The sequence below is a fragment of the Saimiri boliviensis genome, chromosome 17 (genome assembly GCF_048565385.1).
Source record: "Saimiri boliviensis isolate mSaiBol1 chromosome 17, mSaiBol1.pri, whole genome shotgun sequence".
Lineage (NCBI taxonomy): Eukaryota > Metazoa > Chordata > Mammalia > Primates > Cebidae > Saimiri > Saimiri boliviensis.
This window is the reverse complement of record NC_133465.1, coordinates 3832319-3850035: the sequence shown is the minus strand read 5'-3', so window position 1 is coordinate 3850035 and position 17717 is coordinate 3832319. Positions and strand designations below refer to the sequence as shown.

Here is a 17717-nt window from a genome sequence, read left to right as displayed (position 1 = left end):
TAAGGAGCTGAAAGATACTTTTTTAAAATGTATATATTATATATGTAATTGACCACATAAAATCATCAGTTTACCTACAAAATTATACCAATTATAAATATGTATGCACGGAACATCAGAACTTATAAATATATGAAGGAAACTTGACAGAATTGAAGTGAGAAAAAGCTCAACAGTCATTGTAGGAAAGTTCAATACTCCCCTTTCAACAATGGATAGAACAAAGAATGGAAATCATTAGGGAAACAGAAAACAAACAACAGTATGGAACAATCAGACCTAACAGATACTTACAGAACACTCTACTCAACAACAGCAGAATTTACATTTTTCTCAGGTACACATGGGAAATTCTCCAAGGATAGACAACATATTAGTTCATAAAATATGTCTTTTTTTTTTTAGAGAGAAAGAAAAAAAAATAAGAAGAAAAAGAATAAAGAAGAGGAAGAAAGAGAAAGAGGAAGAGGGAGAGAGAATGGGGATATTGCTTTATCGCCCGGGCTAGAATGCAGTCTAAATATGGGTATGCCTATAATTGTGCTTAATAATGGAGACATGAAAGAAAATCAGGGAAGAGAATAAGAAACGAGGAGCCAACCAATATTTCGTTTAAACTTCTAAGTTGATATGATGTGGTGCTAATAAGAGTGTATATTTTGTGTATTTAAAGTGGAGAGTTCCATAAATGTTAAGTTTACTTGTTGCAGATCTGAGTTCAAGTCCTGGATATTGTTGTTAATTTTCTGTCTCATTAATCTGTCAAATATTAATGTTGAAGTCTCCCACTATTATTGTATGGGAGTCTAAGTCTCTTTATAAGTCTGTATGTCTGGGTATTCCTGTATTGGGTGTGTATATATTTAGGATCTTTAGCTCTTCTTCTTGTTGCATTGATCCTTTCATCATTATATAATGTCCTTCTTTGCTTCTTTTGATCTTTGTTGCTTTAACGACTTTTATCAGAGGCAAAAATTGTAACTTCTGCTTTTTATTTATTTATTTTTGCTCTCTGTTTGGTTGGTAAATCTTTCTCCATCCCTTTGTTTTGAGTCTTTGTGTATCCTTGCATGTGAGATGGGTCTGGATGCAGCATACCAATGGGTTTTAGTTTTTTATCCAAATTGTCTATCTGTTTTTGGATTGGGGGATTTAGTCAATTTAAATTTAGAATTAATAATGATATATGTGAGTTTAATACTGCCATTTAATATCTGCTGGCTGTTTTGCCCATTAGTTGATGTAAATACTTCATTATATTGATACTCTTTGCTTTTTGGTATTTTTTAGAAAGGCTGATACTGTTTGTTCCTTTCTATGTGTAGTGGTTCTTTCAGAAGCTCTTGTAAAGCAGGCCTGGTGGTGATGAAATCTCTGAGTGCTTGCTTATTCACAAAAAAACTTTATTTTTCCTTCACTTATGAAGTTTAGTTTGGCTAGAGGTGAAATTCTTGGTTGAAAGTTCTTTTCTTTAAGGATGTTGAATATTGGTCCCCACTCTCCTCTGGCTTGTAGGGTTTCTGCCGAGAGATCTGCTGTTAAGTCTGATAGGTTTCCCTTTGTGGGTAACCTGACCTTTCTCTCTAGCTGCCCTTAGTATTTTCTCCTTCATTTCAACCCTGATGAATCTGACGATTATGTGCCTTGGAGTTGCTCTTCTTGAGGCATATCTTTGTGGTGTTCTCTGTATTACCTGGAGTTGAATATTATCCTGCCTTACTAGGTTGGGAAAATTTTCCTGAATAATATACTGAAGGGTATCTTCCAGCTTGGATTCATTCTCTTCGTCACATTCAGGTACACCTATCAAGCGTAGATTAGGTCTTTTCACATAGTCCCATATTTCTTGGAGACTTTGCTTGTTCCTTTTTATCCTTTTTCTCTAATCTTGTCTTCTCATTTTATTTCATTCAGTTGGTCTTCGACCTCCGATATCCTTTCTTCTGCTTGATCAATTCGGCTGTTAAAACTTGTGCATACTTCACGAAGTTCTTGTATTGTGTTTTTCAGCTCCATCAATTCACTTATATTCCTCTCTAAAATGTGTATTCTTATTAACATTTCGTCAAACCTTTTTTCAAAGTTCTTAGTTTCTTTGGATTGGGTCAGAACAAGTTCTTTTAATCCACAAAAGTTTCTCATTATCCACATTTTGAAGCCTGCTTCTGTAATTGGAACACACTCGTTCTCCATCAGACCTTGTTCCGTTGCTGATGAGGAACTGTGATCCCCTGCTGAGGGAGAGGCGTTCTGATATTGGGTATTCTCAGTCTTTTTTTGGCTGTTTTCTTCCCTTCATTATAAATTTATCCATCTGTGGTCTTTGTATTTACTGTCTTTGTAATTGGGTTTCTGAGTGGACGTCCAACTTATTGATTCTCAGCATCGAAATCTGAGCAACCCACTGCGCCGACTAAAACAGCGGCGTTAAGACCGATGCTTTTCTGACTCTGCACCAAGAACCGATGCTCCAAGGCACCGCCAAAACTGCCTCGCCGGTCACAAAAGTCGCGCTGGTGAACCATGGGGCTCCTCCGCTGGGAATCTCCTGGTGCGTGAGCAGCAAGAATTCATCTGAAAGTGTGGCATCCTCTCGCTCTCTGCGCTTTCACTGGGAGCTACAATCCCGAGCTGCTAGTGATCAGCAATCTTGGATCTCTCCCCCGAAAGGTACTTAATGATGGAAAATGGGGATCACTTGAGGTCAGGATTTCGAGACCAACCTGGCCAACATGGTGAAACCCCATCTCTACTAAAAATACAAAAAATTAGCCAGGTGTGGTGGGACATGCCTGTAATCTCAGCTACTCTGCAGGCTGAGGCAGGAGAGAATTGCTTGAATCAGGAGGTGGAAGTTGCAGTGAGCTGAGATCATGCCACTGCACTCCAGCCTGGGCAACAGAGTGAGGCTTCCTCTCAAAAAATAAATAAAGTGCATTAATTTTTTTAAGTTCCCTAGAAAATGTTATTCAATTGTCCCTGAAAGCAACAAATTTACACTGCCCATATTGAATCTGCCCAGATCTAAGCACGGGGATCAATCTGGTACTTCTAAACAAATCATAAACGCTGCCACTAAAATATTTGTTTTAATTCTGGACTCAAAGTCACAGCTAACACACAAGAATGGGAATAAAAAATTGAAAAACAAACTGAATGCAGCTGCTGAACTAGAAGTTTCACAATTCTATTTAATAGCATGACTTCATTTCTCCTCTAACTAGGTCCCATACAAGACAGAAATGTATGCCACCCAGTCGACCAACCTACATTGTCTCCTAAATTCATTTAGCAGTGTTATTCCATCATGTATGTTTTATATTATTTTTAACATTTCCCAGGAGGTGGCTGCAGGCCTAGTTTGTTCTTGGATTTTGTTGTCCAGGACATGTTTATAAAACTGTCATCTAAAAATATGTCTCTCTTTAAAAAAGACGAAAAGGGGCCAGGAGTGGTGGCTCACACCTGTAATCCCAGCAATTTGGGAAGCCAAAGCAGGCAGATCACAATGTCAGGAGTTTGAGACCAGCCTGGCCAACATAGTGAAACCCTGTCTCTACTAAAAATACCAAAAAAAATAGCTGGGTATGGTGGCAGGCGCCTGTAGTCCCAACTATTTGGGAGGCTGAGGCAGGAGAATCACTTGAACCCAGTAGGCAGAGGTTGTAGCAAGCCGAGATCATGCCACTACACTCTAGCCCAGGCAATAAGAGCAAAACTCCATCTAAAAAAAAAAAAAAAAAAAAAAACCTGAAAGGGCTGGGTGTGGTGGCTCATGCCTGTAATCCCAGCACTTTGGGAGGCCAAGGCATGCAGATCACCTGAGGTCAGGAGTTCATGACCAACCTGGCCAACATGGCAAAACCCTGTCTCTACTAAAAAATATATATAATTATTAGCCAGTCCCAGTGGCACACAAATGCAATCCCAGCTACTTGGGAGGCTGAGGCAGGAGAATCACTTAAACCCAGGAGGTGGAGATTGTGACGAGCCAAGATTTCGCCACTGCACTCCAGCCTGGGTGACAGAGCAGCATTACATCTCAAAAAACAAATAATTAATTTAATTAAATAAAAAAAGACTAAAAAAAATTTCTTTATATTCTTAAGTGTACCAGTGACAAATACAGGTAAACTGGTTTGAGTAAGATCAGCCTTAAAAACAAAAATCATGCAATGAACTTTTTTGCATGTTTTGTTTTACATGAACTTCCCTAAACTAGTAAAAAGTATTCTAACAAGCAATACTGTTATTATTAGCTATATTACACACCCCATGAAAATTCCTTTAACCAAATTAGAGAATTATTAGAGGGTTAAAACTTCCTAATATAAATTTTAAAACATATATGGTTACATGTATGGGTAAAGAAAGACTAGAGTATATTACTAGAGGATCTATAAGCTATATTTTGGAAAAAGCCAATTTAAATTAAAAACTGTAACTACTGTGTTAAGGCCTATTGAAATTACATATCTTTGTACAAAATGCCAATTAATAAAATTTCAGAATCTAACAAATATAATTCAGCCAGTATGCAGAGAACTACTTCATTTAATTTTTAATTATTTTTCCAGACAGGCTCTTACTCTGTAAACCAGGCTAGAGTGCAAGGGTGGGATCAGAGTTCACTGCAGCCTTAATGCCTTGGTTCAAGCAATTCTTCCATCTCAGCTTTCCAAGTAAGTAGCTGGGACTACAGGCACATGCCACCATGCCCAGCTAATTTTTTTTTTTTCACTTTTTTTTTTAGAGGCAGAATCTTGGTATGTCGACCAGGCTAATCTCAAACTCCTGGCCTCAAGTGGTGGTCCTCCCATCTCAGCCTCCTGAGTCACTGGGATTATAAGTACTCAAACCTCATTTTATAATGTCCCATTTCTTAATCACATTAGTAAATTTATTTACTAATGGGGAGGACTTAAATGAAGAATGCTAGAAAATACATCATTTTACCTCACAAAAACACTTTTAAAACTATAAGACAAATAATAATTTATGGGAAAAACCCCAGCTACTGAGATAAATATGCATTTACAAATAGCAGTGCAGTTTCTTTACTAAAACATATCCTCTATATATGTGTGTGTACATATATGTGTATCAATCAGAAGGGTTAGAACAGTAAATATGAACCAGAAACTAGCAGAGCAAAATAAAATGTCACCTAATAATATGACCTGATTAATGGTTAGAAGTTATGGCTAACCCCAACAATTTTTTTTTAAATAAAGCTGGTAGCTACTGACTAGCACTTGCTAACTAAAAAAAAAAAAAGAAAGAAAAAAATCCAGACTTCAAATAATTAAGAATTGAGCATTTTTTGCATGCTTTCTCATAATCAAGTAATAAGTCAATATTCAGAACAGCAGAAATACTCAGAGATGAAAGTAAATAATTAAGATGAATTGTAAGGAATTACATAAAATTTTGTCTACCAGCTACTATAAAGCACTGTGCAAACCAACTGTATGAGTAGTTGCTGAGTTATATACCCTCCACTGAATACAGATATCTAAACAGGTACAAAGGATTTATAAAATGTTGCAGAAATGAGGACACATTGAAAAACATATCTGTGCACAACAAACATTTGAGTCCACTATATAGACAATAGTTTGCAATCTATTTCAAATGTGCCACATTTTTCTTGCCTCTTTCATTCAAATAATATTTACAATGCCAGGCACTGAGTCATTATTTTCTAATTACATACCTTTTAGGTCCACGCTTGGAATTGATTTCCTTTTGAAGAGCTGTCTCCAGTACCTCAAAACCAGGCTAATATTTATCCCCTAGCATGCTGTCCTTACTCCACAAAGGGTTTTCCTTCCTTAAGACCCTATTTGTGCATTTGTAACTAACCAGCAAGTAGACTCTATGCATCGGGACTATCTCTTATTAACTCAATTACCAAGACTTAGCCAAACAAGGTGAATAGAGTTACTAGTGAAAGAGGCATCTTCCAATGTGTTAGCTGAAACAGGTGAAATCATACCAGAAAGCATCAACCTTTTCGATAAGGGGTTCTAAAACATTTTGGTAGCATGGATCCTGTCAGTAATATGGTAAAGCCTAAGAACCGCTTTCTTAGAATGAAATTAATTAAAACACAAAATAAAATACCTAAGATTTAAAAAAATTAAAATATAAGTATTTTAGGTGCTTTTTTGTTAGTATATTAAATTATAGGCTCTACCATAATTTTTGAAGCATAAGCTATATTTAGAGAATTATAAATAAATGTGAAATCATATTTTAAAAACCATTATTTTCATCACTCACAAGCTTACAGGTACCGTTAACTAATCAAATTTCTACATGGGATTATTTCCAATGATATTAACAGGCTTCATAGATTGCTATATGAAACAACTATGTAATATCAGAATAAGGAAACTCTATACACCATGAACCATTTCAAAGTGAATAAAGTCCAGAACTTCAGTAAACTCTCATCAAAATTTCTATTAAACGATAATGGAAAAAAGTATTTAAAAGTACTGAACTGACCTATCTCCTTCATTGTCAAAACAGTGCCTAATACAGTGCCATATATCTATAGTGGGGAATAGTTCAAAATAATTCACTAAGTTTACTATTACTCTGAGACACCATGCTAAGCAGTAGAGATACAAAGATTAATGACATCTGATCTCTTTGTAGGCGGAACAGAGAAGTTAGCAAGGGAAACAAATGTTTAAACAAATGATTATCACAAAATAAATTACATCATAGAGTTATAAACCTAGTGTCCCAGCAACATAGAAAACTAGGTATAAATAATGCTATTTTTAACCTTATTATATAAGCACAAATGTGAGAGGTCAAAGAAATCAAATGGCAAATGTAGATCAAAATTATGAAACCATTTTATGATAGAAAATTAATTGCAGATGATGATAAGAGATGACTGCAACACTCTTTATATTATAAAATATTCTTCTTTTAATGCAAAGTCATAGGAAAAAAACACAGCTGCCAGTGTCAGAAGCACTGTAGGACTATATGAAATGTACACTAACAAAAAGGAGATTTGACATAACAGATGGAATATCAAAATGAGCCATACTGGTTATTCCAAGTAGAGTGCTACAAGTAACATAACTTCCAGACTGTTTTTTCACATTTAACTTAATTCCCACAATACTCAGAGAATTTCAATATATCTTGTCTTTATTAATTAAATCAATCCTACTGATCACCAATCACGATAAAAAACCTGCTCCCTTAATCAAAGATGACTTAAGATATTACAGGATAGAGTATTCAAAGTGCTTTATAAAATAGTATCTCCATATAATGATAATCTCTTACTATCATTCTTCATTTGAAAAGATGAACAGAAGGAGAAAAGGATGGGCTTTTCCCCATCAATTTTAAGTGATATAACCATTTCTGAAAACTAAGATAAAAACAATATGCTCCTCAGATAACATCAACCAAATGGGTAAGATCTGAAAAGACTGCAAGTTTCTGATGACTATACCAGCTCTGAAAAAAAAAAAGAGTAGTTTTATTTACAAAGTATTTTTAAAATATAGATTGAGCATCCCTAATCTGAAAAACCAAAATCCTCCCAAAAATTTATGTTCTTCCTATAACACAAACCAAAATGCTCTGAAATGCTCCAAAACTGGAGGGCTGACATGATGCCACAACTGGAGAATCCACACCTGACCTCATGTACTAAGTCTCAGTTAAAACGCAGTGAAAACTATGTTTCCCGCACAAAATCACTTAAAATCCTGTATAAAATCACCTTCAGGCTATGTGTATACGGTGTACATGAAACAAATTTTGTGTTTAGACTTGAGTCCCACCCCCAGGATAACTCATTATATATGCAAATATTCCAAAAGCAAAAAATATATATATACATATTGAAATCAGAAAGACTTCTGGTCCCAAGCATTTCAGATATATAGTACTCTATCTGTAACTTGTTTCCTACCACTGGAAGTATTACACCAACTCCATACTGTGAAAAATGGTCATTTAAAGAGAGAGAGAGAATTAGGCATTTATACTGCTTTTGATATGTAGGAGAAATGTTGTTTACTCCTGGCTGATGAGAGAAAATGTTTTCTACAGAAGAATAACAGTCAATAAATGCAGAGACCAGGGCAGAATTAAGAAAACAACCCACCATTCTACAACCTTCAATGTAACAAAATTATTAATTAAAAAGTTGCCTCAGAAATAATGTCAAAATGATATACCGCAGAATACTTGTTAATCTCCACAAGAAAACCCTATTTCCAATAATGTAGATATGTGATTGTCATTACCTATTCATGTGATCAAATATAGCACCACAAATAGAGAGACAACCTAAAATAATGTGTCTCCCATGGGAATGAAATTATGTAGACAGCAATACTTATGAAGTTTAGAAACAAACAAACAAAAACTCCTCAGCCTGAATGGATTTATACCTCTAAACTTAACTTCCAGTTAACAGATATCCAAGGAATGGAGAAATATAAAAACATGCATAGTGGCAACACTTTGGGAGGCTAATGCAAGATAATTGCTTGAGGCCACAAGTTCAGGATCAGTCTGGGCAGCACAGTGAGACTCTGTATCTTTTTTAAAAAATAATTTAAAAATTAAATAAAAAATTTAAAAACTTATAAATGCAGAATTTAAGACAACTGCTTGTGACACTGCAAAAAAAATTAAGAGGTACAAATCATATGCTATATTAAAAGGAACTAAAGAGATATAACAAAAAGGAGCAAACCTTAAGAACAAACAGAAAAACAAAGAGCGCCATTAAACAAAATCAGAGAAAATTAAATTAGCTTACAAAGTGTTGTAAGTTACACAGAAACTTCAAGTTACAAAAAAAGTACTGCTCATATCCATTAATATTCTAGTTTGGAATACTGAAGTTCTTGGAGTAATTATAAATAGAAATTAATATAACTCAGTAACACTGCTTAAACGGCTACTGTTTAGTAGCTACTTTATTGAGAATAAAACTAATTTTAGAGTATTAAATTTTTATCATAAATTCATTTATTCAATATGATAGTAACTTTTCTAATATACACTGATGCATGAAGAAAACTCAGATTCCATATTCCATATTTGGCTGGAAAACCCATTATATAAATGGTCTACAAAAGAGAGAGAGAGAGAGAGAGAGAGAGAGAAACTTACCACTTGTATTAAAAGCCATGCAGCACACTGGCTTTTCATGGGCAGGGAAGTGGGCCACAATGCCATCACTGTCAGAATCCTCACTCACAAGCACCTTCGCGAAAGAAATAAAGACAAATGGAGGTAAATATTTTCTCACAAATAACCAAGCTTGAAGACTATTTTAACGTACATCACAATACCACTGACCAAATAACGTTTCCACTCTAGTAAATTATGTTTGTCAATATAAGGAGAGAATTCCATTTTAGAATCAAGAAAGAGATATAAGATGCCCCTAAGCAGATCAGTCATATAAACTGTAAAAAGAGTCAGCTAACTTGACTGTAGATGACAGAAACAATTACTTCTTCAAGTACAGGTTCAGAGAAAAAAAAATACAATCAACTACTTTCGATTCTTTACAAAATCACTTAGAGCTTTATCCAAGGACGGGAAATCATATAGATCTTACTGTGTTATGAGATCTGCTGGAAAATCACATTTTTTTTTTGCCCATTATTGAAATATAACATGAGAACAAGGAAAATAACATGTTAAACATAAACAAGGAGGTGTATAGAGAAATCACCCAATAACATTTTCATACTATAGTTTGAAAGTTGTGTTCTTCAACTCCTAGTTTACAGAGAGAAATAGAAAAACTTTGAAACTACTACCAAATCATAAAAGCAGAGGTGTATTAGTAGGTAGCTCTGTATCTCAAATGGAGTTTCTTTTAATCACTCCTCTTAATTTTTAAGGCTATATTAAAACATAATTTATATCCATATAATTTCCCATCGTAAGTTCAACAACTTTTAAAAAACTGTTCTTATCTAATGTTTCAGAAAGAAAACCTATTACACCAATTTTGGAATATGATATTTAGATGCAGAGAAATTTAATTTTAAGTAACCTTGGAAGTTGTCCTACACTGGCAATGCTAATATTTTTCTTTCAAAAATGCATGTTAGACTAAAGTCCTACTATGTGTAAAATACCCTGCTAAGAGCTCAGAATAAAGCTAAATGTTATTCCTGCCCTGAAAGATACAGAGTAAATGACTAGAACAGTTTTTCTATAAGTTACAACATATTTGCAAATATAGCCCAAAAAACAATGTACTTAAGCACCACGATAGTATTTGTGTGCATGAAAGTTTTACAAAGATACAACTTGCATACGATAAAAGCTACCCATTTTAACTTTACAGTTCAATGATGCTATACAATATCATAACGATCACAAGCCATCACAAAAATGTCTGAAATGTTATCCTTTCCAATCTTTAAAATTTATTGCTCTAGCTAGAACCTCCACTTCAATCTAGCCACAAATACATTGATTATATTGATCTTTTCAAAGAATCAATTTTAGATTTTTCCAATATTTCACTGTTTGCTGTTCCATCAATTTCTATCCAGATCTTTATTATTTGCTTAATTTGCCTTGCATTGGTTATAATTTGCTCCTCTTTTTATAATCTTTTAAGGGAAACACTTGCATTATTAATTTCAGACCATATTCTTTTCCTAACATAAACATTTAAAGCTGTACATTTTCTTCCATATAATAGTATAGCTACACTCTTTAAATTTTTATATGTTCTGTTTTCATTTTCATTCAATTCAAAATATTTTCTAATGTCCCTAAGCTTCTTTCTTCGACCCATGAGTAATTTACAAGTATGTTTTATTTCCAAATATTTGGAAATCCTCCAAATTGAATATTGTTATTGATTTTCACTGTCCTTAGAGAAATACTCTGCATGTCTTTAATCCTTTTAAAGTTATTGAGATTTGTTTCATGGCCAGCAACTGTTCTATCATGTAAAATGAATGTCCCAGATGTTTTTGAAATTAATGTGCATTCTGAAGGTTTTGGGTGGTCAGGTTGGTAAATAACGTCAATCATGTCTTCTAAGTCTTTTCTAATTTTCTATCCAATTGTTCTATCAATTATTTTTAATAGAGAAATAGTCTTACATGTTTACTAACATGCATGGGGAAAATTACAGAGTGCTTACTCATATCAACTAATGAGAATAAATTATTGAAAGCTTGGGCTGTAACAAAGAGCTAAAATTTCTTCTTTCAATTTTGTCAGAATTTGTTCAATGTTTTCAGGGGCTGTTTTGCTAGGTACTTATGCACTAAATTGTTTTATTAGTTATAAATATTAATAATGGTTTTCTAGAACAAGTATCACTGAGCAAAAAAAGAAAAAATTGTTTTATCTGTATTATGTATTAACAATTGTTATATCATATTGACCTTTTTATCATGAATGAAAGAAATGTCTCTCTTTACACTAGCAATACTTCTTGATGTAAAGTCTTTAAAATTACTATAGCCACTCTAATTCTATTACGGTTATTGTTTAAATGACATATTTTTTTAAATTTCAACTTTTTTTTTTTTTTTTTTTTTTTTTGAGACACGAGTTTCGCTCTGTTGCCAGGCTGGAGTTCAGTGGCACAACCTTGGCTCACTGCAACCTCTGCCTCCTGGGTTCAAGTGATTCTCTTATCTCAGCCTCCCAAGTAGCTGGGATTACAGGCGTACACACCACGCCCAGCTAAATTTTTTTTGTATTTTTAGTAGAGATGGGGTTTCTCCATGTTGGTCAGGCTGGTCTCAAACTCCCAACCTCAGATGATCTGCCCGCCTCAGCTTCCCAAAGTGCTGAGATTACAGATGTGAACCACCGCACCAAGCTGAGTTTTATTTTTTTGACCCACATCACTCAGAAAATTTTCTTGCTTTGGTACTGTCCTATAGGTACAAAATATACCGTCATTCAGGTTAAGATGAAGGAAGTAAGGTGAAAGCCATGTGCAACTTACTGTTAGTCTAAAATTATTTCAAAACTAAAAGTTAAAAATATAGAATATATTGCAAGCTTTTGAGTGGCTCAGTTTCTGATAAGTAAAAAGTGGTATCTCGCTTCTAATTTGCAGCTCTCTTATATTAATAACAAGTGAAGTTGTGGGTATACTTTAAATCATTTATATGTATAGTTGACCTTTGAACAACTCATGTTTTACAAGTGCTAACCCTCCGCACAGCTGAAAATCTGCATATGACTTTGCTTCCCCAGTATTTAGCTAGTGATAGCCTACTATTGACTGAAAGCCTAAATGATGACAAAGAATTACCAACTAACACATATTTCGTATGTTATTCGTATTATAGATTACATTCTTACAATAAAGCATTATTTACTGTTCATTAAGTGAAAGTGAATCAATCTTAAAGATCTTCCTCTTCAATGTCTTCAAAATGAGTAAGCTAAGGAGAAGGAGGAAAGCCAGGAAAAGAAGGGGTTGATCTTGCTGTCTAAGGGCTGGTAGTAACAAATAAAATCCACATATAAGTGGACCTGTGCAGTTCAAACCCATGTTGTTCAATGGCCAACCATATTTTATTTTTTTCTGTGAAATATCCATTTCTATATTTTGCCCTTTTTTCTACTTTAAACTTTATCTACGAGATTCCTTTTCCTTTCGTATATTATAATCCTACACCCTATATGTTTCCTTCCAACACAATTAGCATTGAGTATTCAATCTGATGGCAATAATAAAGACAGAAGCCATCCAGCAAAAAGGCACATTAATCTTACCACTACATAAGATTCTTTGAATGTTTTCTTTATGGATTTCACAAATATAAACAACCAGATACTTTTGGAATAATGTTCTCCATTGCATCATCATCTAGCCTAAAACATTAAACCATTAATGTCAGAGATATTCCAATATAATTTTCCTAAGACATGGAATCTTTACTCACCACTTATCAAAGCAGGATGAACTCTTAAGTCTGTATTAACAACCTGACTACATTAAACAAAGCAGAGTACATGAATTGATTTAAGGTGGATAAGCCTTTATCATATGAACAAAACACCTCAGAAGCTATTAAATTATTATGAATAACACTTGCTCGTCAAGCAAGAAATAGCTCAGATTTATGTCATCATTCTGAAGTATTTTATTTCCATTAGAGATTTTGCCACATTGCTAACTTCAACTACCTAAACGTGTAAAAAGCAAATTATACCACTTAACTTATTCTGGTCAAGAAATGCTTTTAAATAAAACATGAAGGTAACACAGATAAAAATGGATGCAAAGTCAATCAAATCCATTCCTCCTTAATGCAGTTAACACACAATGATCCCATCACCATAAAATCAAACTAATCAATATGGCATCAGAAAGATGGTGAATCCGATTTTATATACTACCATTGTAAACACCAAAAATATCATTATTAAAGCCTCGATGGATTTAAACAGAAAAAGTCAATGTATTGTCAGCTTTTCATATACAATCTAAGTTATATCTGGAAAAGGAAAAATACTACAGTTTAGGTTAAACATCAACCGAAGGAGCTAAAAGCAATAAATCTATGACATTAACCACTGCAGTTTGAATACAATCCGGCATAATCTAAAAAGAGGCTGTACTCCAACTGAACTACTTATCAGAGAAAAAAAATCTTATAGACAAAAAAACAGATTCATGTTAATTAAAAGAAAGACAGACAGTATCATACTGTACAAATCTTGCTTTAAAAATTTTAACTCTTTAAAAATGTACATACTAATTTCCCTTTTATTGAAAATCCATTTCTTTCCTGTCCTCTAACAGAATTTTTTAATCAAGTTAAAATTTCGGAATATGTCATAAGTGGAAGATTGGGGATACCAACCAATAACAGAAAAGGTAGAATATTCTATGTTGAACAACATTTAAGATTCTTAACTTTCAAAAGTTAGTATTTCTATGATTCTTCTTAATGAATGTATTTGTTTCAAGTGTTATCAATGCAATTTATCACAAACAAATGAACTTTTGCAACTCTACAATCTATAGTCTATTCCTATACTCCAAAATGAAGACTTCCTTTTTAAAGGTCATATAAAGTTAATGAACTTGAAGAAAAAAATTAAACCACCTTTTAAAACATAAGGCCTAAATGTTACATTTTTATGTATGTCCCCATTCTTCCATTTAACAAAATAAATATACACATTAAACTTCTATTCCATCAAAAATGCTGAGATAATATTTTCTCTTTTGAAATAACCCCAAATCTCTCCATCAACAAATGCTGGATCTTTAATAGATGTATGGACCTAGACAATGCTGAGGAGACTTGCTACCACCCAATAAATGTGGGTGGCCTTATAGGTGAATTACTTAAGAATAAAAAATCAAAGAACAAAAGGAATTTTTTCACTCTAACACTCACAACACTAAAGGTTAATACATTTCATTTCCAATAAAAAAGAGAACATTTGTGTGTATCCAGATCAACTAATTAACAGAGTTATTACAGTCAACTGAAAAGTTTTCCAGCACTTCATCAAAAAAATACAAATTTGTAACATATTTGGCTAACCACAAAGTTAAGACAGGAGAGGCAGAGAATTATTATTCAGATTTCAAGTAAAATACAACAGCCAAATTTAATAACCCACAATTTCAAAGGTTTTTTTTGTTGTTGTTTTAATTGCAATAAAATTTTCTTGATGCCATTAATCTTACTATAGCAACTAGCACATAAGAAGCTGCCATGTGTAATTTTTCATCAAGATGTCAACCCATATATAGTGGAAACATTTTCTCAAAACATATGTGCCGGGCGCGGTGGCTCAAGCCTGTAATCCCAGCACTTTGGGAGGCCGAGGTGGGTGGATCACGAGGTCAAGAGATCGAGACCATCCTGGTCAACATGGTGAAACCCCGTCTCTACTAAAAATACAAAAAATTAGCTGGGCATGGTGGTGCATGCCTGTAATCCCAGCTACTGAGGAGGCTGAGGCAGAAGAATTGCCTGAACCCAGGAGGCGGAGGTTGCAGTGAGCCGAGATTGTGCCATTGCACTCCAGCCTGGGTAACAAGAGCGAAACTCCGTCTCAAAAAAAAAAAAAAAAAGAAAACATATGCAATATTTAAGGTTAATACTCTAACAGCTCACACAGTTTCTAACCATTGTGTTCTGAATACATAATTATATATTCTATATAAAAACTAACAGGAATTTTATTTCATGAATACTGCCTATTCCTATCTCACTCTAGGAATTGATTTTAGATTGCATTTTTATATCAATGAGCACACAGTATCAGAATAAAAAAAAATTACCTTCCTTTAAGAAACATTTATTTAAAATGAAGACTATGATATAAAAGAAAACAAAGTTTAAGAGTGCATGGGGGAAAAAACACAACCCAAATGTTATCTTACCAGCAAGATTTATATGCAAAGGTAACATGTATTTTCATGCTTATAATCACCCATTGTAAATGTTTCTGAAGATTTATATGCAAAGGTAACATGTATTTTCATGCTTATAATCACCCATTGTAAATGTTTCTGAAGGTAGATTTTTAAAATTTCAGAACATTGTATCAGAAGACACAAGATTTTATAATAAGCTATTGCCACATATGCAATCTGATATGCTACTTTAAGATTTCACATATTTTTATAGATAAGGAAATATCTGTTATAAACTGTGATACTACTCACTAAATTATGTAACTTGCACCTATTAATTAATTTTTATAAATTCCTCTAAATAAGTATGGTCCTGCCTTTAAAAAGAAATTTATATGACCAGGGGCAGTGGCTCACGCCTGGAATCCTAGTATTTTGGGAGGCCCAAGCAGGCATATCATCTGAGGCTAGGAGTTCAAAACCAGCCAGGAACAAAATGGCAAAACCCTGTCCTTACTAAAATTACAAAAATTAAGGCTGAGGCCGGGCGCGGTGGCTCAAGCTTGTAATCCCAGCACTTTGGGAGGCCAAGGTGGGTGGATCACGAGGCCGAGAGATCGAGACCATCCTGGTCAACATGGTGAAACCCCGTCTCTACTAAAAATACAAAAAGTTAGCTGGGCATGGTGGCACGTGCCTGTCATCCCAGCTACTCAGGCTGAGGCAGGAGAATTGCCTGAACCCAGGAGGCGGAGGTTGCGGTGAGCCGAGATCGCGCCATTGCACTCCAGCCTGGGTAACAAAAGCGAAACTCCGTCTCAAAAAAAAAAAAATTAAGGCTGAGCACAGTGACTTCCAGCATTTTGGGAGGCTGAGGCAGGCAGATCACTTGAGGTCAGGAGTTCAAGACTAGCCTGGCCAACATGGAGAAACTTGACTCTACTGAAAAATACAAAAATTAACAGGGCATGGTGGCACACACCTATAATCCCAGCTACTCGGAAGGCTGAGGCAGGAGAATCACCTGAACCCAGGAGGCAGAGGTTGCAGTGAGCCGAGATCATGCCATTGCACTCCAGCCTGGTGGACAGAGTAAGACTCTGTCTCAATCAATCAATCAATAATAAAAACATAAAAATAAGCTGAGCATGGTGACACGTGCCTATAATCCCAGCTACTCAGGAGGCTGTGGCAGAAGAGTCACCTCAACCCAGGAGGCAGAGAATGCAGCAAGCCAAGATTACTCCACTGAACTCCAGCCTGGGCAACAGAGTGACACATCATCTCAAAAAAGAAAGCAAGAAAGAAAAAGAAAATTATTAATCTTATAATTTACGTTATGACAAATGTCATTACACACGAAAAAGAAGCAATAGTTGAGTCTCTGGGGTGGCAAGTTAAGAAGAAAAAGACTATTATGAACAGAACAGTATGAAACGTTACATAATTATGTATTTATGAAACAAATATCCTCGGAGAGCAAGAAGAGAATCTTAGAACCTTAGAACCTTGACTTTGCCTTTTAGAACCTTGACTTTGCCTTCATGTTTGAGAGATTAATAATGTTCAAAGTAACAGGTTTTAACATGTTACTCATCATTTTTAAAGAAACACCTCATCTGAAATAATCTCAATTCCTAAAATTCCAAATTAATAATCTCCTAGGCCAAATACATTTTGACTAATCTTGATCTTAGCCCTGTCTTTGCAGGTAACACACATTGGCGCACACCAAAAGTTCTTCTTACCTGGCCCTCTCCAACAGTTTCAGTGTCAATAACTGTGATGATGCCTGGGACCAAAGGACTCCGCCGTGAATTACTGTGGATGGCAACGTCATCTTCTGTCACACCTGAAGGCAGTGTGCCTGTCAGCTGAGTCACCACTTTCCCTACCATTGTCAAGCCACTTTTCAATGTCTGTACAATAAAGGTAAAATATATGACTTCACATGAGTATTTGGATACTACATAGAAATACGCATTTTTTTAGTTTTCCTAATCATAATGTTAAACTCTTTATTCTCTTACAATATTTGATATAGCAGTAAACTGCACAGATATTTGGCCTGACTTTTAATGACCTTGAATTTTAATTAGAATATAAGTATTAGTTAGAGGGAATGGCATCTGTAAAGTCTTTAAAGTCTTTTGATATACCAAAATTTACATCTTTAAAGACTTTACTGATGCCATTCTCTCAAACTAAGACTTCACCATGGCAGGGATAAAGCCATAGTTAAACAAATTAAAGAGCTCTGTTTTACATAAGGGTACAATTACATTTTTATAAAAGATATTTCTTTCATTCCCTCCTCTTAATGTATACATCTTAA

At 34.6% G+C, this 17717-nt stretch overlaps 1 protein-coding gene across 10 annotated transcripts in view; it reads right to left on the bottom strand.

The window, feature by feature from the left end:
- Nucleotides 1-17717, bottom strand: part of BCAS3 (BCAS3 microtubule associated cell migration factor) — a 661861-nt gene that overhangs the window by 439092 nt on the left and 205052 nt on the right. For all 10 annotated transcript variants that reach the window (XR_012514509.1, XR_012514510.1, XM_039475903.2 and 7 more), the window contains exons 12-13: nt 17131-17301; nt 9169-9262 (exon numbers count right to left, since the gene is read on the bottom strand). Coding sequence is in view for 8 of the 10 variants with exons in the window: in XM_039475903.2 (XP_039331837.1) it covers nt 9169-9262; nt 17131-17301 (265 nt within the window). In the remaining 2 variants the exon portion in view is untranslated. The remainder of the gene's footprint in view (nt 1-9168; nt 9263-17130; nt 17302-17717) is intronic.